At 63.9% G+C, this 24,016-nt stretch overlaps 1 protein-coding gene across 4 annotated transcripts; it reads left to right on the top strand.

Moving 5' to 3' along the window:
- Positions 1-4,022: 4,022 nt before the first annotated feature.
- On the top strand, positions 4,023-23,311 carry STX3 (syntaxin 3). 4 transcript variants are annotated; one of them, XM_041727606.1, is made up of 11 exons: positions 4,023-4,214; positions 13,790-13,873; positions 14,447-14,546; positions 15,607-15,681; positions 16,020-16,087; positions 16,296-16,404; positions 16,684-16,757; positions 16,987-17,121; positions 17,914-18,024; positions 19,249-19,362; positions 21,523-23,311. In XM_041727606.1, exons 1-10 carry the CDS (start codon positions 4,185-4,187, stop codon positions 19,330-19,332), a joined length of 870 nt encoding a protein of 289 aa, XP_041583540.1. In that variant the 5' UTR covers positions 4,023-4,184; the 3' UTR covers positions 19,333-19,362; positions 21,523-23,311. The 4 variants fall into 4 exon arrangements, with proteins under 4 accessions (XP_041583540.1, XP_041583538.1, XP_041583539.1 ...); XM_041727604.1 differs by having other exon boundaries at positions 21,454-23,311; XM_041727605.1 differs by lacking the exon at positions 21,523-23,311 and adding an exon at positions 21,346-21,484.
- The last annotated feature ends 705 nt before the right edge of the window (positions 23,312-24,016 follow it).

Raw genomic sequence — 24,016 nt, 5'->3', positions numbered from 1 at the left:
GTATTCTTGCCTCCTTTGTCCTAACTGACCATATAATTGTGGGTTTATTTCTGGGCTTACTGTTCCGTTCTATTGGGCTATAGGTCTATTTCTGTGCTAGCACCACACTGTTTTGATTGCTGCAGATATTTAGTATATCTTGAAATCTGGAATTGTGATACCTCCAGCTTTGTTGTTCTTTCTCAAGTTTGCTTTGGCTACTGAGGGTCTTTTGTAGTTCTATACAAATTTTAGGATTATTTGTTCTATGCTATGTGGAAAATGCTGTTGGTATTTTGATAGGGTATGCGCTGAATCTGCATGATTTTTGGCAAACCTGTAAATAGATTCTTTTCTCAATTTCTTATTCTGTTAGTTTGTATTTAGTATATACAAACACTACCAATTCTGTGTATTGATTTTGCATCCTGCAACTTTACAGAGTTCATTTATTACTTCTAATAGGATTTAATTAGAGTCTTTAGGATTTTCAATGTATAGTATCACATCATCTGCAAATAGTGAGTTTAATCCCTTCCTTACTCATTTGAACACCTTTTATTTCTTTCTCTTATCTGATTGCTATGGCTGGATGAAGTCAGATTCTTTTCTTTTTTATTTTTAAAAGATTTTATTTATTTATTAATGAGAGACACAGAGAGAGAGAGAGAAAGAGAGAGAGAGAAAGGCGGAGAAGCAGGCTCCATGCAGGGAGCCCGACGTGGGACTTGATCCCGGGACCTCGGGGTCATGTCCTGGGCCGAAGGCAGGCTCCAAACCACTGAGCCACCCAGGGAATCCCATGAAGTCAAATTCTTAATGCAATTCTAGTCCTCTCTTATAAATCCCTAAATTACTCAAGCCTTATTTCCTCATTTGCAAAATAGGAAATTTAGTAGAACTCTGAGTTTCTTCTTACTCTACCCTTCTCTGACTGGAGCAGTCTCCAATTCTGCTCAGTTGTGTAACCTCATGTACCAGCCACTTTCCAGAGAGGAAAGCTGAAGCCTCTGTTTGGATTCCAGGTACAATATGTCCTTAGCATGGGAACTAGAGCATTAGCAAAGCAGGAAAAGTTGGGTGCAAAAGTCAGAAGTGTCGTCACCATCTATCTCAGACTGATGCACTAATGAGTAGTTTTCAGAAGATGAACCAAAATCTGCCCCGATCCAATGAACCCGTGGGAGGCTCCTCACACAAACTCATCCAATTGTCTCCCAGCCAATGAGTGCATCTAACAGGTTCACTTTGAAGCTACTCTGAATCTGGATTCACAGGAATTGAGGATCCTCAGGAAATCTTCCACTGAGCGGCTCGGCCTACGGTGCCAGTGTGATGATGACCCAGCTCACCTCGAAGCTGCCTGAACTTCGGGTCTGCCCACATATCTGCTTTCAATGGCCTCTGGAGCTTCTCCTTGTCCTCTACCTCCACAGACTCTCACTGGGGACTACGTGATATGGGGGATGTTGAGGGACGTTCATGCTTTTGAGAGTCTCTTAGCTTTGTAAAATATTTATTCAATAGTTATTTAGTCTCTGCTATAGTCCTAGTGCCCAGCTTGGTACCACAAAAGGTACCACTGCCCTCAAGACGCTCACGGCCAATTCAGAGAGAAGATTCCTCTAGGAATTACAACTGGTTGGACACCGGGCTAGACACCCAGGACGCAAGGGGCCGCACGATCCTTTCAGTGCTACGCCAAACCCACGCTTTTAAGATACTAAATGTTACCTATTGGAAGAGAAATACCTGAAAATCAAGTGAGCCCTCAGAGATTCCCCGCCGTGTGTACCTCTTGCTTCGAGAAAGCACAAAGGAAAATGCCCCGTGGAATCCCTCTGCAGAGAGCCCACGAGACCTACACTCGGGAACTCTTAAGTTGGGTTTGAGAAGAGACTGGTGCTTCTTTGCAATCCCTGTTTATTGTCCTTGCAGTGCTCCAAGTAATTTAAACCATATGAGATTTCTTCAAAACGTATTTTTGTGATTTATTTCTCAGGAAGCGAGGAAGTAGCGCCGTGGCTGCTCAGTAGATGCAAGGTGAAGGGGCCTGGAGAAGCGGGACACTGGGCCATGGGGCGGAATGGTGGCCCTCCAGAATTTACGCGTCGAAGCCCTAACCCCCAAGAATGCGGCTGCATTTGGGGACGGGATCTTTAAAGATGCGATCAGATTAGGAGATCATACAGATGGGACTTCTTCACTCTCACTGGTGTCCTTAAAAGCTAAAGTTTAGACATAAAGAGGCACTTCGGGGTCGTGAACACAAAGGACAGGCCTCGTGACAACAGAGGCGGTGGCAATCTACAGCCACAGGAAAAATCCACAGAAGCAGCCAAACCTGACAATACCTTAAATTTGGACTTTCAGCCTCCAGAACTATGAGGAGATGCATTTCTACTGCTGAGTCTCTGGGTCTCTGGCTTCCGCTGTGGCGGCGCCGGCCAGCTAGCAGTGGGACAGCCAGCGGCGCTTTCGTGGATCTCGGGCGGCTTGACCCGGCTTACCGCTTGGGTGCTGCCCCTCGTAAGCAGTTTGGGCCAATCAGCAGCATAAATTATTAAAGTTCCCTATTCGTTTAGGCCGTGCTTAGGGAATGTAAGCTTCAGGAGGGAAAACCCTCCTCTACGTTCCTGCCTGCGACACCCCTAGTTTATGGTACATTTAATAGAAAGTCGTGGAAAGCCCTCACCGATGGAGGCAGGTCGCTTTGTGCCAAATGTCCCTGCGTGCTTTTTTTTTTAATTTTTAAAATTTTTATTTATTTATGATAGTCACACACAGAGAGAGACACAGGCAGAGACGTAGGCAGAGGGAGAAGCAGGCCCCATGCACCGGGAGCCCGACGTGGGATTCGATCCCGGGTCTCCAGGATCGCGCCCTGGGCCAAAGGCAGGCGCCAAACCGCTGCGCCACCCAGGGGTCCCCCGCGTGCTTTCTCTTATAGTCAATCTCAATCCCCAGCCCGGGTCCTGCTTTCTGCCACTATAATAATTTCTGACAAATGAAATAATGCATAGTACAGGGCTGTGGGGCCTGGTTCCCCGGGCCGTGGAGCCGTGGGTCCCGCAGAGCGGAGCACATGGGCAGGGGCAGCAGGTGCGTGTCCCCCACACCCCCTGCCCCCCAGCGGGGCGCACAGTCTCCGGCTCTGTCCACCAGGGCCCTGTGGCCACCGAGAGCAGGGAGTCCGCAGCCGCCCCCATCCCACGGTATGTTCCCGGGGGCGGAGGGGGTGAAGCCTGCAGGCCGCGGCACCAGGGACCCAGACGGAGGGAGGCAGAGTCCTGGTGGGGCTGGGACCAGACTCAGCCTTGTCACCTGGACTGGGGCACACTTGCCGCCTTGTCACCTGAGCACACACAGTCCTCTCCTGCCTGGGGAAGGCGGTGCGGGCCACAGCCCGAGCGTGGGGTCCGAGGAAGAGGAGGCCGAGCAGGGGGGAAGGCCTGGGCGGGGGCGGCTGAGCCTGTGCCACCGCTCCCCAACCTTGAGGCTCCCGCCCTGGGTCCCCGCGCCCTGCCGACCCCGCTCCTGCGGCCTCCCCCCTGTCCTTTCCCCTCCCGCGACCCTCCCCCTCCTCCCCTTCCCCCCCCTGCGGCCCTTCCCTTCCTCCCCTCCCTCCTCCCTTCCCCCTCCCGCGACCCTCCCCCTCCCCCTCCTCTCCTTCCCCCTCCCTCCTCCCTCCCCTCTCCCCGTCCCGCGGCCCTCCGCTCCCCCTCCTTCCCTCCCCCTCCTTCCCTCCCCCCCTCCCCTTCCCCCTCCCCTCCCCGTCCCGCGGCCCTCCCCCTTCCCCCTCCCTCCTCCATCCCCCCCCGTCCCGCGGCCCTTCCCCTCCTCCCTCCCCCCCTCCCCTTCCCCCTCCCCTCACCGTCCCGCGGCCCTCCCCCCCCCCTTCCCCCCTCCCCTCCTCCCGGGCGGGGCGGGCTCGGGCCCTTTAAGGCGGGCGGGGCGCGGCCCAGGTGCGGGGCGGGCGCGGGGCGGATCCGCTGTACGCGGCCGCCCGGAGCCGGATTTGCGCGCGCGGCGCCGGCGGGGCGGGAGGGGGCGGGCGGGGCGGGCGGGGCGGCGCGGCGGAGCCTCCCGGGCCTCGGACGCTCCTGCTCGGCCTCCGCCCGCGCCTCCCGCCGCCGCCGCTTCCGGCCGCGCACCTGGGCCGCGCACCTGGGCCGCGCACCTGCCTCCCGGCGCCCGGCGGCAGCATGAAGGACCGGCTGGAGCAGCTCAAGGCCGTGAGTGCCCCGCGCGGGCCCGGAGCCCGGGATGCCCCCCCCGACCCCCCCCCCCCCGGTCAGGTGCCGGTGACTCAGCCCGGGCCGCCGCTGCCTGCAGGCCCCCGCCCCGCCCCGCCCCGCCCCCGGCCCTGGGTCGGGCTCCCCGCGGGGTCGGGGTCGCGCCCGCCTGCCCACCTGCCCGCCTGCCCGCCTGCTCACCTGCCCACCTGCCCGCCTGCCCGCCTGCTCACCTGCCCACCTGCCCACCTGCCCGCCTGCTCACCTGCTCACCTGCCCGCCTGCCCGCCGCGGCCCGGGAGCGCCTCCTCCCCCCCCCGCCGGGGCTACCCTCCCCCCCGCCCGGCCGCTCGGGGCCGGGCTCCCTGCGGGGTCGGGGGTCACGCCCACCTGGTCACCTGCTCACCTGCCCGCCTGCCCGCGAGCGCCTCCCCCTCCCCCTCCCCCCGGGCTGCCCCTCCCCCAGGGGCCGCCGAGCTCCCGGTGACCTCCGAGCCCGGAGCCGGTCACGCGCCGGGATGGGCCGGGCCCCGCCGCCGAGTCTGTCATCAGGAATGTCTCCCTCGTCCCGGGAGGCGGGGCACCCGCAGGGGGGATGCGCAGGGGGGACCCCCAGGAGGATGCGCGGGGGGACCCTGGGGAGATGCGCAGGGGGGACCCTGGGGGATGCGCAGGGGGGACCCTGGGGGGATGCGCAGGGGGACCCTGGGGGGATGCACAGGGGGGACCCCCAGGAGGATGCGCCGGGGGACCCTGGGGGGTGCGCAGGGGGACCCTGGGGGGATGCGCAGGGGGACCCTGGGGGATGCGCAGGGGGACCCTGGGGGGTGCGCAGGGGGACCACCCCGTCCGAGGGCGCTGGCCCTGAAGGCTCAGGCGGCTCACTCAGCCTCTGGGGCGTCCGTTTCCTTATCTCCTGGTGACGATCGTGCCCTAGAGATCTGTTGTGAGACCGAGTGACATAATGGGACGTGGCCGGAGAATCGTTAAACCTGGGTTCTGAGGCCCAACTCCGCAGCCAGTAATTAGGAGAGCACCATGGGGGCAGGCCCAGCCTGAGCCCCGGGACCGGTGCCTTTCCTGAGGACAAAGCCGCCCTCCCCTTGGGACCTCGTGGGAAGCGCAGGCCCAGCCCGGCTGGACCTCCCCAGGGCTGCACCCTGGAGCCACCCCTGCACCCCTGAGCCCAAGTCCCGGCCCCTGTGAGGTGTGTGGCTCTGACCCCTGGAAGCCACGGCGCCTCCGGGTCTCTGTGGGGCACAGGGCACGGGCGGGATTGACAGTGGCACATTCAGGGCTGTGCAGCTCCGGAAAAACGCAGGCCTCGCGCATGTGAGGGACAAGGGTCCACTGGGAGGGTGTGGGGTGAGGCCGTCGGGCCCCTCCCACGCTGTGGGCTGGGGCCTGGGTCCTCAGAGGAGGTGGGGGTGCAGGGGCGAGGCAGAGGCCGTGGCCCAGCTGCAGGGAGTGGGGGCCTCCCTGCACCCACTCGCTCTTCCCCACCGGAGCCTCTCACATCCTGGTCACCGGCAGGCGGGTGTCACTGCCCTCACCCAGTGCAAGGGGCAGCGGGAGCCCAGAGGGAGCCCAGCGGGCAGGAGGGCTGCAGCAGCTCGCAGGGCGGGCTCCACGCGGCCCACCCGGACCACGCTCCGGGGGGCCCGGGCAGGCAGAGGGTGAAGCTCTCCCTCCCTCCTTCCCTCCGTGGAGCAGCCGCGCCAGGTACCAGGTAGAGGCTCAGGGACACACTCCCTGGTCCGTGTCCAGAGCGTCAGCCCACAGCCCTTCTCAGGCCCAGTGGCGACAAGCGGCCAAGAGGGTTGAGTCCAGAGGTCCTGGCCCAGGCCACGCGAGTCCGTGTGCGTCCCCGCACCTTGTTGTTACCTTCCGGGTAATGGAGCGGCACCTCCGGGGAGGCACACACCTAACAGTGCCCCGGTGGGTGGGTGTGGGGGGGCGGGAGTGCCGGGCCGCGGGGGTCCTGGCTGTCCCCCGTCCTTGGTCTCGCCGCCTCTCTGTTCCTCTTTTGTAAGACAAGAAGGCTCCGTCACCCCAGCAGCCCCTCTGGCCTCCGCCCACGAAGCCCACGGCTCAGCTTGGCCTGGGCCTGGGTCTGCCGCCCACCCCGCGGCCCAGCCTGCGCGGCGAGGGAGGCCTTCACGCAGGCCCCTCTCATCCCTTCCAGCAGCGGAGGCCACTGGTTCACGCGACACCCGGCTCCCCGCGCGGTGGTGACCGCCTCTGGGTGACCCGAGGACCGTGTGTGCCGACAGATGAGCTTCGCCCTGAACGTGCGAGGACCCCAGGTCCACGGGCAGACGTAGGGACTCTGCACAGGGGCGTCCTCATAGTCAGAGCTGCCTGGGCCGTGGCCGCGGGGGCTGTGGGCCTCGAGCCTGGGGGGGCGCTGGGCGCCATTTGAGGGCGGGGGGCACGTGGCAGGACTTGAGGCCCGGCTCACCCCACGACCTGTGAGCCCATGCTGGGCGCCGCGAGGCTCTGGGGCCGGGACCCACATCTCACGGTTGCACCCGTAAAGTGGGTCACGTCCGTCCCCGTGGGCCACGGTGCGAGCTCAGTGAGGTGGCCCGAGATAATCACCCGGCCCTGACACGTGAGTCCCCCGCGTGAGCCGCCGGCCACCAGCCCTGCCTCCTCTCTTGCCCTGTGATCCTGGGGCTCAGCCGCAGCCCGGGCCCAGGGACGGGGACTCGGCCCACGCCAGCCCAGGTCGCGGGGGCTCGTGCGGATGGCTCCCCAGTTCATGCGCTTCCTGTCGGGGCCACTTGCCCTTCCTGAGCCCTGTGGGGGGCACTGGCCGGGGCGGGGGGCGTCGAGGCTTCTTGGGTTACAGTCGGACGGGGAGACGCGCAGGACGCAGAGCGGGAGCCTAGCATCTTGCGGTGGAGGCTGCGCGGGGACACCCGTGGGAGACCCGTGGGAGACCTGCATGACCTGGCCCCCTGCTGGGTGCCTTGCTCCCCGCGCCCGTGGGTGCCGCCAGGAGCCGGGAGGGCTCCTCCTCAGCCTCGCTGGCCTCCGCCCGCTGGACGTGCCTGGGCCGCAGTTAGGGCACAGGGTCCCCGCGTGGAGCAAGGGGCCGCGGCTGCAGAAGGCCCCCGGCCGGAGGTGGGCGGTGGCAGCAGAGAGGCCGGCAGCGGAGGGAGTCGGGGCAAGGACTCGGGGCCTGCAGCTGGCGTGGGGGGGACCGCAGGTCCCTTGGGGACACCCGTCTCCCGGCCCGGTTGTAGCGACGGGTGGTGCGGACCCCGGGGTCTCCGAGGCAGACCGGCTCGTTGTCGTCTCCCGTCTCGCCTGTGCATCCTGGAGGGCTCCTCGGTGTCCTGCTGCGTGTCTGGGTGTCTGTGGGAGCGGGGCCCGCTGATGAGGGCTGCAGGGTACCCCTGAAAGCACGGCGCTGTACTTCCCCGTGTTCTTATTGTTTATTTTTTTAAAGATTTTATTTATTCCTGAGAGACCCAGAGAGAGAGGCAGAGACCCAGGCCGAGGGAGGAGCAGGCTCCCTGTGGGGACCCCAATGTGGGACTGGATCTGGACCCCGGGCCACTCCACCCTGGGGGCCAGCGCCCCTGTGCTTCCCCTTTGAAGCTTGGCTCGCTTGGTCGCCGCCACGGCCGGAGTCGCCGCCACGGCCGGATGGCCTGGCAGGTGCTTGGGTCACGACTGCACGTCCACATCCTGGTTTGAGAAGCTCTTGGCCGAGATGCAGCCTGAGAACTTCTCCTTTGAGAGTGTGCAGGGGGGGGGGGGCGAGATGGGGGGGCCCTGCAGCAGCCGGAGGCCACTGGGAGGCCACGGGGAGCGAGCGGGGATTACGGGCTCATCTGCAGACGCCAGGAGGGAGAGCGCTGGACCAGAGAGGGGATTAGGGTTATTTTTGTTCCTGTATGTGGGGGGGACGCCTGCCGGGGTCACGCTGCCGTCTGTCCTCCCACCTCCACGCCCGGCGCCCGCCGCCTCCGGAGCTGCTGTCCACATGCGCCCCTCCCCGTGGGGCCGCTGGGGTTTCCGTCACCCCGTGACTGGGACCCTGTCCCCCGATCCTGTGGTCTTTGGGCGATGCTCGGGGCGCCGGCCGCTGTCTGGAGCCCACGACTCTCGATCTCAGGGCTGTGAGTTTGAGCCTTGCACTGGGTGTGGAATTGACTTAAAATTAGAATCTTAAAAAAAAAAAAAACCACCACCACCACCACCCAGCTAGACCGTCTTCCTGGTCGCGGCCCTCGGCCCTTGCGTGGCTGCGTGAGAAGGCCCACGGGCTGGGCAGCAGCTTCGCAGCCGCCTTAGGTGCCCCAGGCCCACGGGGCCCACGTGCTGCGGGTGCGGCCACCGCCCCTTGGTGCGGGGCAGAGGGCACCCTCCCTGTGGCCTCCCCGTGGGCATCCCATGCACGGTCCTGGCCAGGCCCTCGCATGCCCGCGGCCTCGTCCCGCAGCCCCGGGGGTGAGGCGGGCTCCCTCCAGGCCGACGCGTCCCTTCTCCCTGAGCCTTCCTGCAGCCCTGGCTGGTCCCGAGGAGCAGGCCCGGGGAGCGACCGCGGCCCGGATGAAACTGCGGTTCTTGCCGCCAAACGGGCGGGATGCGGGATCTTTTCAGATACAGCAGAAGGTCCGAAAACACTGGCCGGGGCGGACGTGAGGAGAACGTGGGACGGCGCAGAAGGCGAAGTCCTGTGGTCACGGGCCCTGCTGATGACGTCATAAAACTACCAAGACCAGAAAAACAAAAAACAAACAAACAAAAAAAACAACCAAGACCAGAATTGGGTGATTTCCACTCTGGGCTCACCTGCTTCGGGAATTTTCTTTCTTTTTTCTTGGGCTCGCCCACTTTGGAAACTTTTTCTTTCCTTTGTTTTTAATTTTTTTTTTCTTTCTTTTCTTTCTTCTTTTTTTTTCTCTTTTCTTTTTTCTTTTCTTCCTTTCCTTTCCTTTCCTTTCCTTTCTTTCTTTTTTTTTCTTTTCTTTTTTTTTTTTCTTTTCTCATGTTATTTATTCATGAGAGACCCAGAGAGAGGCAGAGACCCAGGCAGAGGGAGACGCAGGCTCCATGCGGGGAGCCCAATGCAGGACTCGATCTCGGGACCCCGGGGTCACGCCCTGGGCTGAAGGTGGTGCTAAATTGCTGAGCCCCCCATGCCCCACCCCGACTTTGGAAATTTGAAACCTCTTTCTAAATAATTGTCAGGTTAAGAAGAAACCCAAAAAAGGGATGGCAGAATATTTAGAATGATAATAATAGTAAATATCTGAATTTGCCGGTGGCCGCAGAAGCCGCCTGCAGAGGCAGCCGTACTCAAGTACACACTCCGGAAAAATGTCTTCATTCAAATTAATGCGCCCCGTTGCGGTGTACTGTGGGGTGCCTGCCGTCCCCACGAGGACCGCCCCGTGGCCCCGTCCCAGCCCTAGGAGCGGGGGCCTGTGTATCGGGGAAACCGCTGCCCCCGGGTTGTCGTGAGGAGGGAGTCGTCCACTTCCCAGCAGGCCGGCTTGGCCTCGTGGGTGCGCGTGTGGGCCTGGGTGTGCGTGTGTCAGCGTGTGCGGCCCTCGAGAGCAGCGGCGGTGCTTGTGCCAGGGGTGCACAGGCCCCTGCTCGGCGGGGCCACGGGAGCGTCCCGTGCCCTCCCGAGTGACTTCCCGGGAGCCACCCCGGTGCGAGGAGGCCTGTGCACTCACTCCCAGGGGCAGCACCGCTGGAGAGGACGCAGCCGTGGGCCCTGCCTGTGCCCCGAGCGCGCGGGTGTTAAGGGGTCGCGGCCAGTCAAGGATCTGCCCGCTGAGTGTGTCCCTCACCCCAGTGCGTCCCCAGCGCCCCGTGGCCCTGCCCTCCGAGGCCTGGCACGCGTGGCCAGGACGGAACTGGTGACTCCGCAGGCCTCGGCTCCTGAGGGTCCAGCCCCATCCTCGAGCTCACCCGCCGCCGCCTTTTGTTTCCTCTGTGGTTTGTCAGCGAAGCACAGCGAGGGTGCAGCGTCCTGTAGGGATCCTGTGCGGCCCGTGTCCCCCAGGCACACCTGCCTCCCCGTGTGGCCCGTGTCCCCTATGCACACCTGCTCCCCGTGCGGCCCGTGTCCCCTATGCACACCTGCTCCCCGTGCGGCCCGTGTCCCCTATGCACACCTGCCTCCCCGTGCGGCCCGTGTCCCCCAGGCACACCTGCTCCCCGTGCGGCCCGTGTCCCCTATGCACACCTGCTCCCCGTGCGGCCCGTGTCCCCTATGCACACCTGCCTCCCTGTGCACACCTGCCTCCCCGGGCTCCCCGATCTAGGTGCTGGTGGGGTGCGGCCGCAGGGAGCCACAGCCCTGAGTGGAGCCAGCGGTTCCCGGCGCCGCTGGCCGGCTGCTCGCTTCCTCCTTCCTTCGCGGCTCTTTTGACAAGGGGACCTTCCCTCAGAGGAACTGTCACATCCAGCGCCGGGCGTCCCACGGAGAACAGGGAAGCCGCGGGACTGAAGGGGGCCCCTTGCACCCGCCTTGGTCCCAGGGCTCTGGGGCTCCCGAGGCACGGCCCAGGGTCCTGGGGAAGGCCTCACCCCACTTCGGGGACCCCTCCCCGTCCCCTAGGCTCAGAGGGGTGCCCCTGTCCTGCCGCCCAGGGAGGCCGCTGGGGGATGGTGCCCTGGGACACAGCCCCGGCTGGCCCGGCCCCAGGAAACAGGCGGGGGCGCAGTGACACCCGGCCAAGCAGCAGCGTGTGGGGCCACTTCCCTGGGCGGGCGGTTTCATTGAGGAAGCCAGCGGAGGGGACCCGAGGTTGGCAGCGCAGGTGGCGCAGACACAGCTCAGGCCTGCGCGTCCCCACCGTGCGGGACGTCACCCCGTCCCACGGGCCTGTGGGGCAGCTTCGGCAGGAGGGCGGGTGACGCTGGGGCTCTGGCTCCCTCGGGGGCCCCGAGGCCGGGAGGCAGTAGGAGCCTGGGAAGGGGAAGGAAGTGGTGCGGCTCGTGGTTCCTGCCACGGCCTGTGTCACAGCTCGGCCACCGTCCGATGGCCACATGCCTTGATGCCCCGATAACGATGCTGAAGGCCTTGTCTGGGCTCCCGCCGGGTCCCCACGGCCCGGCCAGGACAGTCTGGCTGTCGGGAGGGACCGGGGTCTCCCTGGGACCAGTTAGTCCCCCCGGCAGAGAAGCTGGTGGGAGTCCCGCCGCCCGGCCGTGACCCGTGATGACGGCCTCCCTCGGGTCCCGCCCTGGGACCGATGGGACCGGAGCGCTCGCTGCCTGTCGTTGATGTTCCTTTACTTTTTCTGAAGCGGCGCAGCCGTGGGATCGACGCCGCAGGGGAGGCGGGATGGGGCCCCGGAGTCCCGGTCTGCGCTGTGTCCGTCTGTCCCTTGGCTGTGCGCCTCTCCAGGTGGGAGACCCTGGGCGCACCCAACCCTCATAGAGAAGTGGCTGCGCCTCCTGGGCCGCGCCGTGCCTGTGAGTAGTGCTCGGGGCCTTAGAGATCCGACTGGTGTGCCCCAAGCCCGGGGGCGCCCTCGTTCCCACTGGGCAGGCAGGGAAGTCGGGGCTCAGAGACGCAGCCGGGTGTGGGCCTGCTGATGGAGCCTCGCGGTCCTGGCTCCGCGTGTGGCCTTCCTCGGGCGAGGGGAGCTCACCCCGGGGGACCCCTCGTCTTTGCCGCGAGGCGACGGGGAGCCTGGCGTGCCATTGGCCGTGCGTAGGTTGCCCCCACCTACACGTTAGAGCCTCAGAGCGGAGACCCCTGTTGAGGTGTCCCAGCCCGCGGCGACGACCGGCTGCAGGCCTAGGTGCGGAGTTTCCAGAGACTTCTCTCTTCCGGTTCCCACGATCTCTCCCCGGACGAGGGGCGGGCTGCCCCGCTGGATACTGTCCCACGCCAGGGGCGACCTCGCAGGTGTGCACGATCCTTATGCAGAGTCCACGGGCCTCCGATATTTATGTCGTGACGGAGACCTAGTGCCTGGCCCCCCGCCCCAGGGCACAAGTGTGCCCAGCTTCCAGAAACTTCCTCAGCCCATCCAGGAGGGCAGCCCCATCCCACTAACAGCTCGCTTGACCACGGGCCACCTCGTTGGGGCACGTCTCTAGGAGGCCTCTGCCCAGGACAGTCCGCAAGTACTCGCTGAGCCGCCTCCCCCCGGAGGCTGGGCCTCGTTTTCCAGCGAGGCGGGAGAGGTAGGTCCTTCCTGGAGGTGGGGCCCCGGAGGCTGCCACCGGCCCTGTGTGGACGACGGTTACGGAGGGAGCACCTCGCCGGAGCTTCGGGGGCTGCTGGGGAATCGGGGCCGCAGCCTCCGGGGAGGCCGGTTTCCCGTCCTGCTGGCTGCTCGCCTTCCTCCTACGTGGTCAGTGCTCCGCAGCCGCGGGCCCCGGCGACACGTGATCTTAGTTGGACCCCCGTGGCCTCCGAGCGCCCTCAGGCTTTGGGACATTGAACCCGAGGAGGTGAACAGGGGAAGGTGGTTTTGGGGGCTGCAGCCTTGGCCTCACTGAGGGTCGCTGGAGGGCGGCGGGTGGGACGGGGCGATGGGGGCGGCACTGGGGGGGCACGTGATGGGATGAGCTCTGGGTGTTACGCTCTATGTTGGCAAATTGAATTTAAATTTAAAAACAGCTGAAATGACCAAAAAAAAAAAAATCCATTCTGAATGCGGCTGTTAGCCTGGGCTGCGGAAGGTTCCAGACAGGCCAGGGAACCAGATCCTGGGGGGAGCAATCGGAGCGGACTCCCCAGGTGTCAGCAGAGCCTCAGCTTTCCGAGGGAATTCCCAGGAAGGGCGTCATCTGGGAAGGTGGGGGGGGCACAGGCCCTGCTGGCACCCGAGCCTGAGGTGCCAGCCCCGGCCCAGAGGCCCCCGAAGGCGCAGGAGGCAGGGCGGGCACTGGCCGCTGGGCCTGCACCCCAAGACCCAGCCGTGACCCAGCCCCGGAGGGGGGCGGGCGCGGGCGGGGCAGAACGCGCCTCCCCCAGAGCCCTCCTGTGGCTTGGCCAGGCGGGCGGTGCCATCAGGAGCCCGGGTGGGCCCGGGGTGGGGGGGGGCGCCTCCCTCCTTGTCCAGGAGCAGTGGCCTCAGGCCCTTTGGGCGCAGGTGGTGCTCGGCTGGGCAGGGAGGCTGCTGCGGGCAGGCGGGGCTGCTGGGGGGCTAGTGGAGGTCCCCGCCCTTGGTGGGGCCTGGGCCCTAACCCGTGCTAGGGACCCCGGGCTCTCACCCACCGCATGCGGCCTGCAGGCTCCCTGGGCCGCTCAGGTACGGGCCAGGCTCCGTGGGTCGGCGCCCCCGTCAGGAGGCCGTGCAGGGGTGGGGTGCATAGTGTAGGGGACCCAGTGTGGGGGGATGGTGCCCCGCATGGGGGGGGCCCCACACACCACGGAGCTGCACTGGGGGTGACGGAGCTGCACTGGGGGTGACGACGGGCAGCTGCCCGAGGTGACAGCTGCCCGAGGTGACGGCCCCACTCCCCGTGAGCGCCCACCCCCAGCAGATGCATGGGCCCCCTTCCCCCTCTCTCCCCCTCCCCTGCTCTTCTCCCCCTCCCCATGAGTGTCCAGGCTCTGAGCCTCACCTCTCTGTGTCTCACAGGAGCAGCTGACGCAGGACGACGATGCGGAGGAGGTGGAGATCGCTGTGGACAACACGGCCTTCATGGATGAGTTCTTCGCGGAGGTGGGTGACCTGCCCGGGGCCTGCGGGGCCCTCCCTGGGGGTGCGACAGCGGTTGTGACCCTGGGCTCCTCCAAGGGCAGCACCAAGGAGCCCCCGGTGTCCTCTTGGGGAGCTGCTGGGGGTCGGGATTGCCCCCTGAGGGAGCCGGTGCAAGGCGCGGCTGTGTAAAGAGCTGCTCCCCGAGGCACGTGCTGCCTGACAGAGACAGAGCGAGAGGGAGCTCCGGGGGCCTGGGAGCGGGCGGGGAGGGGGCGCTGACCCAGGACCCAGACCATGACCTGAGCCGCAGGCACACTCACACGCTCTCCTCCCTCTCTCTGCCCCGTCCTCCCCCCCTGATCTCCCTCTTCCCCGGGGTCCTCCCTGGCCCCGTCTGCCGTCCCAGGGGCAAGTGTCGGCTCCTGGCTGAGCAGGGCTGGGGTGGGTGTGGGCCGAGGCTGGGGTGTGTGTGCCCGCGGAGGCCCCCCTGCACCCAGGACTCCTAGTGCTGGGGCCCCACTCTCCAGGACGGGGGCGGCCCGCGGGCTCGGGCCGTGTCTCCCGTGACCCCGGGCCCCATCCCTGTGCCTGCAGATCGAGGACACGCGGCTGAACATCGACAAGATCTCGGAGCACGTGGACGAGGCCAAGAAGCTGTACAGCGTCATCCTGTCCGCCCCCATCCCCGAGCCCAGTGAGTGTCGGGGCGCACCTCGCCCGCAGCCCTGCGCCCTCACGCGCCCCCTAACGCCGCTCCCCCAGCCCCCTGCCCCCACCTCCTCCCCTGCAGGCCCCTCTGCTCCTGTCCCGTCCCGTGATTCAGTCTCTCCCGGCCTGGCGCCTGCTCTGCTTTATCTCCTTGTGTCGTCCCGTCCTCCCTCCGAGCCACAGTTTCCTGGAGTCCACGCAGGGGTGAGGTCAGAGGCTCTGGGCTTTCTCTGACGGACTTGGCTCCCCCTGCACCATGCCCTGCGGGTCCACCCCTTGTTGCAAGTGGCAGGATCCCGTCCTGCTGATGGCGGGCCCCATCCCATGGTGTAGACCCTGCTGATGGCGGGCCCCGTCCCGTGGTGTAGACCCTGCTGATGGCGGGCCCCGTCCCGTGGTGTAGACGTGCTGATGGCGGGGTCCGTCCTGTGGTGTAGACCCTGCTGATGGCGGGCCCCGTCCCGTGGTGTAGACCCTGCTGATGGTGGGGCCCGTCCCGTGGTGTAGACGTGCTGATGGCGGGGTCCGTCCTGTGGTGTAGACCCTGCTGATGGCGGGCCCCGTCCCGTGGTGTAGACGTGGTGATGGTGGGCCCTGTCCCGTGGTGTAGACCCTGCTGATGGCGGGCCCCGTCCCGTGGTGTAGACGTGCTGATGGCGGGGCCTGTCCTGTGGTGTAGACCCTGCTGATGGCAGACCCTGTCCCAGGGTGTAGACCCTGGTGATGGTGGGCCCTGTCCCGTGGAGTAGAGACCCCCTTACCCCTTCCTCTGCTGAGGGACGTCCAGGCTGTGCCCACAGGGTGGCCCTGGGGACCTTGCCCCCCCCCCCCTCCCGCGAGCCTGATGGAGACTGATGTGCAGGGCCTGCAGGTCCTGTAGGCGGAGGCCTGGGCCCTGGAGCCTGGTCAGTGCCCCGACACCTGTGGCTCCCGGCCCGCGTGGGGTGCCAGGGGGTGGACCCGGCTGTGGGTGGGCGGCTGCGGGCGTGGCCTCTGTGGACTGGGGCCCAGAGCCTCCCGCTGACCCGCTTCCTCCGTGGCCGCAGAAACCAAGGACGACCTGGAGCAGCTCACGGCCGAGATCAAGAAACGAGCCAACAACGTCCGGAACAAGCTCAAGAGTAAGGGGGCAGAGGCCGGGCCGCCCAGACCCCGGGATCCGCACCCGCCTCTGCCCGCGCTTGGGGCCCGCCCCCCGGTCCGTGGAGGGAGGGTGGGATCCGGGCCTGCCCTGCCCTGCCCCTGCCCTGCCCCTGCGGGGACGACTCGGCTTGAGCCTGGGCCTGCGCTTCTCTCTGAGCAGCCCCGGAGCAGCCCTGCCGGGTCCTGGGCACGGGGACGCGGGGGTCGGTGCGCCCCTCCCGGGCAGGGTGTGCGGCCGCGGGTCGGTCCTGCCGCCCTGGGGAGGGGGGGGGGGCTCCGCGGGGGGGGGGGCCGCAGGTGAGCCGCTGTGCCGCAGGTATGGAGAGGCACATCGAGGAGGACGAGGTGCGGTCGTCCGCGGACCTGCGCATCCGGAAGTCGCAGGTGAGGGTCCCCGCGGCCCGCCCGTGGAGGGGAGGCGCCCCAGGAGGCCCCGCCGTGCGGGAGGGAGGAGGCCTGGTCCCGGCGGGGGGCGGGGCGGGGGGCCTGGGGCCGCGCGGGGGGGGGGGGCGCGGGGTCGGGGGGTCCCGGTCCCGGCGCAGCGCCCCAGCGCCCCAGCGCCCAGCGCCCAGCGGCCCGCACGTCCCCGCAGCACTCGGTCCTGTCCCGGAAGTTCGTGGAGGTGATGACCCGGTACAACGAGGCCCAGGTGGACTTCCGCGAGCGCAGCAAGGGGCGGATCCAGCGGCAGCTCGAGATCAGTAGGTGCCGCGTCGAGCCCCGCGCCTGCCCCTGCCCGTGCGCCCCCGCGGACCCGGACGGGCCCTGGGCTCCAGCGCAGGACGCGCCGCCCTTCCCGGCTGCTGCCCCGCGGCCCCGCGGCCTCGGAGCCCTGTGACCTGGGGGGGGGTGCGCGGTGCCCCGGAGCCGGTCCGTGGGGGGGGGGGCGGGGGCGCGGCCTCCAGGCGGAGGGAACCAGGGAACTTGCGACTCGCTGCGCCTCGGCCGCGTGGCTGAAGCGCGGCCTCTGTCCGGCAAAGCGGGCAAGAAGACGACGGACGAGGAGCTGGAGGAGATGCTGGAGAGCGGGAACCCCGCCATCTTCACCGCCGGGGTGAGCGCAGGGCGGGGGGGGGGGGGGGGGGGGAGGGGCAGGGCGAGGCCGCGGGGACAGGGGGAGGGGCAGGGGGAGGGGCGAGGCCGCGGGGGTGGAGGGGGAGGGGCAGGGGGAGGCCGCGGGGGTGGAGGGGGAGGGCGAGGCCGTGGGGGAAGGGGCAGGGGCAGGGGGAGGGGCGAGGCCGGGGGTCTCTGCGGCCGCGCTGACGCCCCCCGCGCCGGCCTAGATCATCGACTCGCAGATCTCCAAGCAAGCGCTGAGCGAGATCGAGGGGCGGCACAAGGACATCGTGCGGCTGGAGAGCAGCATCAAGGAGCTGCACGACATGTTCGTGGACATCGCGATGCTGGTGGAGAACCAGGTGGGCGCGGGGGCCGGGCGGGGCCGGGCGGGGCCTCCGGGGCTGCTCCCCCACGCGGGCTCCGGACCGGACCGGGCGGGCCCACGGCTGCCGGGTTGCCCCCGCCGACCCCGCACGCACGAGCTCGGCGCCGCGGCCAGCAGCTCCCCCGAGGTCCCCCCGAGGTCGGGGCGTCCCGTGTTCCCTGCGGCGCTCCCCGCTGGCCTTGGGCCCCGTGGCCAAGGGGCGAGGGCGGAGGGCCCTGGAGGAACGGGCCTAGCGCCTGTAGGAGGCCCCGGCCAGGCCCGGCCTAGCTTGTCCCCGGGCTGCACACGCCCCGGGTGCCCCGCCCGGCCCCTGCAAAGCGAACCGCTTCCCCGCGGAAGGGCTGCGCCCCGTGGGTCCGTGCCCCGGGCTCCGGGCTCCCCTGCCCTGCCCCCAGCTGCCCCTGCCCGGGCTCCGGGCTCCCCCCTGCCCCGGGCCCCCCTGCCCGGCCCCGAGCCCCTTAAGCGGCTGCCCCCCCCCCCTTCTCTTTCCTGCCCTCGCGGCCGCGCCGAGGATTGGGCTCGCGGGTGGAGAGGCGGTAAGTGCCGGTGTCCGCGCGGAGGCCGCCGGGGAGGGCTGGGGCGCCGCGGGGTCCGCCAGGCCGAGGCCCGGGGTGGGGGGCGGGGGGCTCCGCTGGGCACAGCACGGCCCGGGAGCGGCCGAGCGGGAGCAGCCGAGCGGGAGCAGCCGAGCGGGACCGGCCCCAGCGCCCCGCAGCCCCGTGCCCCGGCCCGCCCGGCCCACTCGCGCCCGCCCGGCCGCCCGCAGGGGGAGATGCTGGACAACATCGAGCTGAGCGTCCTGCACACGGCGGAGCACGTGGAGAAGGCGCGCGAGGAGACCAAGCGGGCGGTCAAGTACCGCGGCCAGGCCCGGAAGGTGAGGCCCGCGCCGCCCCGCCCGCTCACCCGCCCTCTGCTCTCTCTGCCGCCGCGGGGTTAGGGGGCCATGATCGACCGCATCGAGAGCAACATGGACCAGTCGGTGGGCTTCGTGGAGCGCGCCGTGGCGGACACCAAGAAGGCCGTCAAGTACCAGAGCGAAGCCCGGAGGGTGAGCCCTCCGCGCCTGGAGCCGGGCCTGCGCTCCCGCCTGGTCCCTCCCCGGCCCCCGCCCCACCCCAGCCCCAGCCCCAGCCCCGCATGGATCTGGCTCAGGGCTCGCCCGCCAAGAACCCACCCTCCCAGCCCCTTGTGCAGCGGAGGCAGCAACCGGACAGAGCTCAGGCCCCCCTCCCGGGCCCCCTCCCGGCCCCCTCCCGGCCCCACTCCCATTCTTCAGAGGCCCGGTCCTCCTCCTCCCCTCTTCCCCTGCGGACCCCGCACTGTGTCACCACCCTGACACCCCTGCCCTCTTCCCCACACCTGTCCTTCCTACCTGCGGAAGCTAGTGGGCTCCTGGCTCCCCAATAAGCCAGGCGGTGGGATTCGCATCCAGCTCCTTCCCCCACACCGGACACCCCCCTGCAGCGACCCTGTTGCTTGAGCACCTCTGGGTTTCTCTGCCCACATGGAAGCTGGCTCTGGTGGCTTGTGCTTTGTTCTCTGACCACTTCTGGGTTCCGATGCTTTGGTTCTTCAGTTCCTTTCTTCCCACTTTACCTACTGCTTGTGCAGGGAGCCGGGGAGCCGGGGAGTTGTTACCTGGCAAACCCAGGCTGGCTCACGACGGGACCACAGTCATGCTTTCTGATCCCCAGTCAGCGGACGGGGTCTGACGGGCGGGCATGTGCTTCACGGGAGAGGGACAGAAGTCTGAAATTAGGACTATTCGAAAACGTAGACCACTTCTTGAAAAAGGAAAAATCGGGCACTTGACACCTTGGCCTGTTGCTACTCGGGAGACCCCGAGACAGTTGCTTTCTTATCTGTCCGTGTGTGCAAGACTTAACGTGACCCAAGAGCCAGCAGAAGCTCCGTATTTCCGCCTGCTGGCCTCGCTAGCCGGGAAGTCCTTGAGAAATACAAAACGTCTTTATATAGAGCTGTAGTCCTATTTGGGTCGGTAAGAGGCTCTCGGTGTGGAGGTGAGAGCGGTCGGGTTTTGGATGAACTGCTTTTTGGTTGTTTGTAACGATGGTTTGTTTTCTCTTATCCTCCCCAGAAATTGATAATTATCATTGTGGTAGTAGTGGTGTTGCTGGGCATTTTAGCGTTGATTATTGGACTTTCCGTTGGGCTGAAGTAATGGTGGCCCGAGCGGCTGCTGCACTGAAATGTAAGTAAATGGGAGGTTCATGGGGACTCTGGATTGGCAACTCCTTGAGAACTTGGCCTGAGATGCCCCCGGCCCTTCTGTCCCCGCTCGTGGTCATCCTTGGACGCGCCGAGCGCTCTCGAACTTTCTGTTGCTCGGACTCCGTCTCCTGTCCTCCAAACCCTCTTCTGGCCCGGCTCCCATCGGCTCCTCTCCTGGGGCCTCCGGCCCGGCTCTTTGTCTTACGCTGCGCTGCTGCCCGGCCGGGCACGTCCGAGCGCCGCGTCTTCACTCCCTCCGCTGGGCACTCAGGTTCCTCATGGGTACAGTCTAGACCTGGACTGGGGTCTGTCTTCTGGATTCTTGCTGACTTTCGCAGATCTCGGGCCTCGCTTTCCATATCCTTTCCAGTATAAACAAAGCTTTGGAGTGGGGCTTGGGGGGCAGTAGGGTCTTGCTTGTGGCTGACGGGTTGGACCCTGAGTGCTAGAGCAGCCAACACTGGAGTGTTGCGTCGTGCCACGGCCTGCACTGAACACTCATACACATGTCCTTGAGTCACAGGACACTGTCCTGAGGAGAACGTACTGCTGTGACCCCCATCTTATGGACAGGTCACAGGGCAGGTGTGAACACAGCAATGGTAGGCCTAGGAGAGTTCTCCGCATCGTGGCCTCTCTCTGTAAAACCATGCAGCCGTTTATCGTCTACGCAGTCCCGAGAACCTTGAAGGAGAGGGACTCTAAAACTTAGGCTATTAATTTCTTTAAAATCTGGTGAAAAGAATAGAGCTGAGCCCTGAGTCGGGGCTTCATGTGCAGAGGAGCAGCAGGACAGGATGATCTAACTACTGGCACGGTCCGCACCTCCGTGACGTCTCAGGTATTACTTTCCTGAGTAAGATGTAGGACATATAATTAACAAAAACCTATCAAACACAGAAAAGGTGAGCAGAATTTTTGATGTTACTGCTGATAACGTCGTGGCATGTTCACACACTCAGACCTGTTTCAGAGGTCAGATAGATCCTCGGTGGTCTGAGGCTCCGTTCAGAAATCCTACGCACCGCAGCCTCCCTGTGAATCTGATTTTCAGCACAAGATTGTGAATATACTCTCGATTATTAACACTTCCCCAAGGTTGGAGTTTGGGGATTACTGTGTTCCTATACCTAATGGTATGACTAACCTGCATTTTTCCCATTTCAGTGTTGTCTTCATATTAGGAATTCAGAGAGGGCAGGTGGCTGAGGTAATAGGTGCTGGACACATACCTCCGCCACGGCGGTGCCCAGACCCGAGCCTTCTCTATTTTTGCTCCTGTGTGTCTCTTCCTCCCACCTCCTCCCATGTGACCAGTCTCCAAGACAGATAATTATAGCACCAAACATCACCTTCTCAGAGTGTACATGAATCCCTCCTTTAAATAAGGAGACTAATTAATGTCTTTGCGGACTTACGCGCTCCTCAGGAGGCTGCGTCGCTGAGCGGCGTTGGGCTGCGTAGGGTGGTGCACTCGTAGGGTGGTGCACTCCATCAAGGTGGACGGGCTCCCGCCGGGCTCCCACGGGGGTCTGGACCCTCCCTCCACATGGCCTGAGGGCGAGAGGGAGGAGACAGCCCACCTCGGGCTCCCCAGCGCTGTGCCAGGTGCTGTTCGAGGGCGGTAATGCTGTCCCCACTTTCGGATGGGAAACTCTGGAGCTCAGTGAGGCTAAGAAACCTGCCCGAGCTGGCCCAGCTCCTAAGACGAGCAGCCGTGGTGACCCCTGAACTTTTCTTTATTCTTTTCACTGTGTTAGAGGGGAGGGATGGAGAAGACCCGAGCTCTGGAGCTCGGATGTGCAAGGTGCTGCCGAGGGCCCCGTAGAGAGAACAGGTGTTCTCTTGCGGTGACTGTGCCTCCCCCGTGTGTCCTCCCAGGAAACGTCACAGCGCCCGCGAAGGGCCAGCAGAGGCCCTGGGATTTATCCCCTCGTAATATGGCTTTTTGTTTCTTTCGCAGTAGGACGTGTAGCTCCGGGTGGCGTCTGCAGGATGTCAGGTGTAGGGTGGACCTCTCCGTCGCCCTCCTTTCCCTGCAGTGACGTGCTGTTCCCTGTCCACCTCCTAGGCCTGCCAATGTTGCCCTCCGCCGCCGCCCTGCGCACTGATGAGCTCCTCCCTCCCCTGCCTCCCTTAGAGCCTGATCCACTCCAGCCTGCTGTGGCCACCCTCGTCTTCAGATGGGAGCGGAGTCCGAGGGGCCTTCCTGAGTGGGACCTGTTCCTTTGCTTCCTTGTAACCGTCCTTGGACCTGACCCAGCAAACTCTGGCCCCGGAGGAAGCTAACCTCCCTGATGCGACCCCGAGTCCTCCTCACCTCCTCCTGCGCCGCCAGCTCCCGAGCACCTTCTCTCCCGGACAGTGCGAGCCGCCCGGCTCCCCTTCTTCCCTCTGAACGTGTCGCGTTACCCCTTGCACCGGGGAGAGCTCGCTCACAACCTTCAGAGGGGCTGTTTTCTACCTCACGGACTGTTCTCTCAGACGTTGCAATGAATCTCTTCAGGGGTGTCCGTAACAACACAACGGGGTTCTCCCGAGCGGGGCAACAGTAAGGCTGGACGCGAGCCTTCTACTTGGCAGGTCTCGGCCCCCAGCTTGTCCCTGGGTCTTGCAAATATGAGGGACTGCAGATGTCACGTTGGTCTTAGAAGCTGACTTTTGGGAAATTCGGTCTTAAATTACGGTTTGAAGATGTTCAGCTTGGCGGCGGCCAACTTCAGCCTTTACGCTGCGGTCGCGCAGGTCTACTCAGGGAGGCTCCAGGGGACGTGGCGGCCTGGGGTTTCCATCTGTAAAAGCTGAGGGTAGGGGCCTTGTTTCCCTCGGACTCTTGGAAACCGGCTCTTCTCGTCGGAGTGATGCTTTGTGAAGCCACTGCCTTGAGGCCGGAAGAACCCAGGGGCTTAAGATTGGGCCAGGGACGAGGTGCTGGAGCCTCAGGCTCTGGAAACGCTCAGATTGGTGCGAGTGTTCAGTCACTCATTTCATATATTCCAGATGTACTGTTATAACCATGTGTGTCAGATGTATGTTCATGTTTGCCCGTGTCTCTCAGGAAGTAGGAAACTAGAAACATTAGAAACGAAGACTATTAGAACCTCAAAAAAAAAAAAAAAAGAAACAAAAACCTTGAGCAGGGCTAAAAACTAGCTAGGTAAGAGACATCTGCTTACCTGCAAATGGATCCTAGTAGAAATGGATCTTCCCGTGTCATCGAGAAGCCTCGTTTTCTAGATGGGGACTCGAACAGTCCTAGATCTTTGGGGGGAGGACTACGTTGATCCCGTTAAGTTTTTCTGCATAGCAGACGGGTGCGACAGGCTTGGCACCTCTCCCCGCTGCTGCATAGGTGAGGCTTGTCCTGAGAACATCCACAGTGACTTGAGGTCGATCCTGTGCCTTCAGGATGGTCCTGCTCCAGGGCAGTCAGTTGGGGAGACTGGCGACTACTGAGTAGCTCATCCTGTTACCCGGTTAATGAGCTGCACAGGTTTTGTCTCCCCCGTTCTTGTCACGGAGGAAGCAACAGCCAGGAAACGACTTCAGGTGAGTGGCTCTGCTGACCCAGGGCGAGCCCCTCAGACTCCCTGCCCGTCTCCCTGACTTAGGGCAGCTTTGACTCCCCAGGATGGGGTGAGCACCTAATCCTACCGCTTGGCTTCCTTTGCAAAGGCCACACACTCCACCGTTCCTCAGCACTCAGACAGAGCCAAGGGGACGTCCTCTTGCCCATGGCTATGAAGTCAGACAGTGGACTGGCTCCAGCAACAAGGGCAGCCAAGCTCTGGTCACAGGCCTTTGTGGAGGCCTGAGGCTTAGTCTGGAATACAAGTGAAGGCTTTTTGGTCATTTGTATTTTTTTAAATGTAAACTTGATTATTTTATTGATAATTTAAAAAATAAATGACGTTATATCGATCGCAAAACAGTTCTGGCTCCGTTTCTCTGCAAAACAGTGGTTGGGTGCCACCATGTGGTGGTTTTTGTTTAGGTTTTGGAAAAGGGTTAAAATCCTTTTTAACCATGTGCCAGACCCGATGGACCAAAGTTCTAATTTTTGAAAACGGTTCAATTCTCAAAGAATAGTGTGTATTTGAGTTTCAGACTTACAGTGTTCCTCCCAAGAATTCGGTTCACTTGTTGGGAGCATTGATTCCAGGAGAGGGGAAAGCCGATGTGATGGGATCTAGAAGGCGGAGCAGACTACACTTCCTCCGAGATTGCTGTTGATCGAATTTTGAACCTCTCGCCTGAACGTCCTGGGTTCTAGAAGCCAGATCCATGTGCCTTTCCCTTCACATCCTCCTCCGTGTCTAGATCCACTTTTGTCTTCCTTCCCTTCCAACTCTGCACAGTGATGCTGCTTCTCACGTGCTTTTTCTTTCCTTGTCTGGACGAGCAGAAGAAGATCATGATCATGATCTGCTGCATTATCCTTGCGATCATCTTAGCTTCTACCATTGGGGGCATATTTGCCTAAAAAAGGTGAGTCGGCTGTGGGGAGGGTCAGATCCCCTTTCACCTACTTGAAACTGATGTTCTTAGAGCACTCGCTGTTTGTCGCTGGGTGCCCCGGATTTGGGTGGTATTAGGTGCAAGAATAAAGGCTGGAGAAAACTACAGGGGTTCAT

This window comes from Vulpes lagopus, chromosome 13, assembly GCF_018345385.1.
Source record: "Vulpes lagopus strain Blue_001 chromosome 13, ASM1834538v1, whole genome shotgun sequence".
Taxonomy (NCBI): Eukaryota; Metazoa; Chordata; class Mammalia; order Carnivora; family Canidae; genus Vulpes; species Vulpes lagopus.
This window is presented reverse-complemented; position numbering and strand designations above follow the sequence as displayed.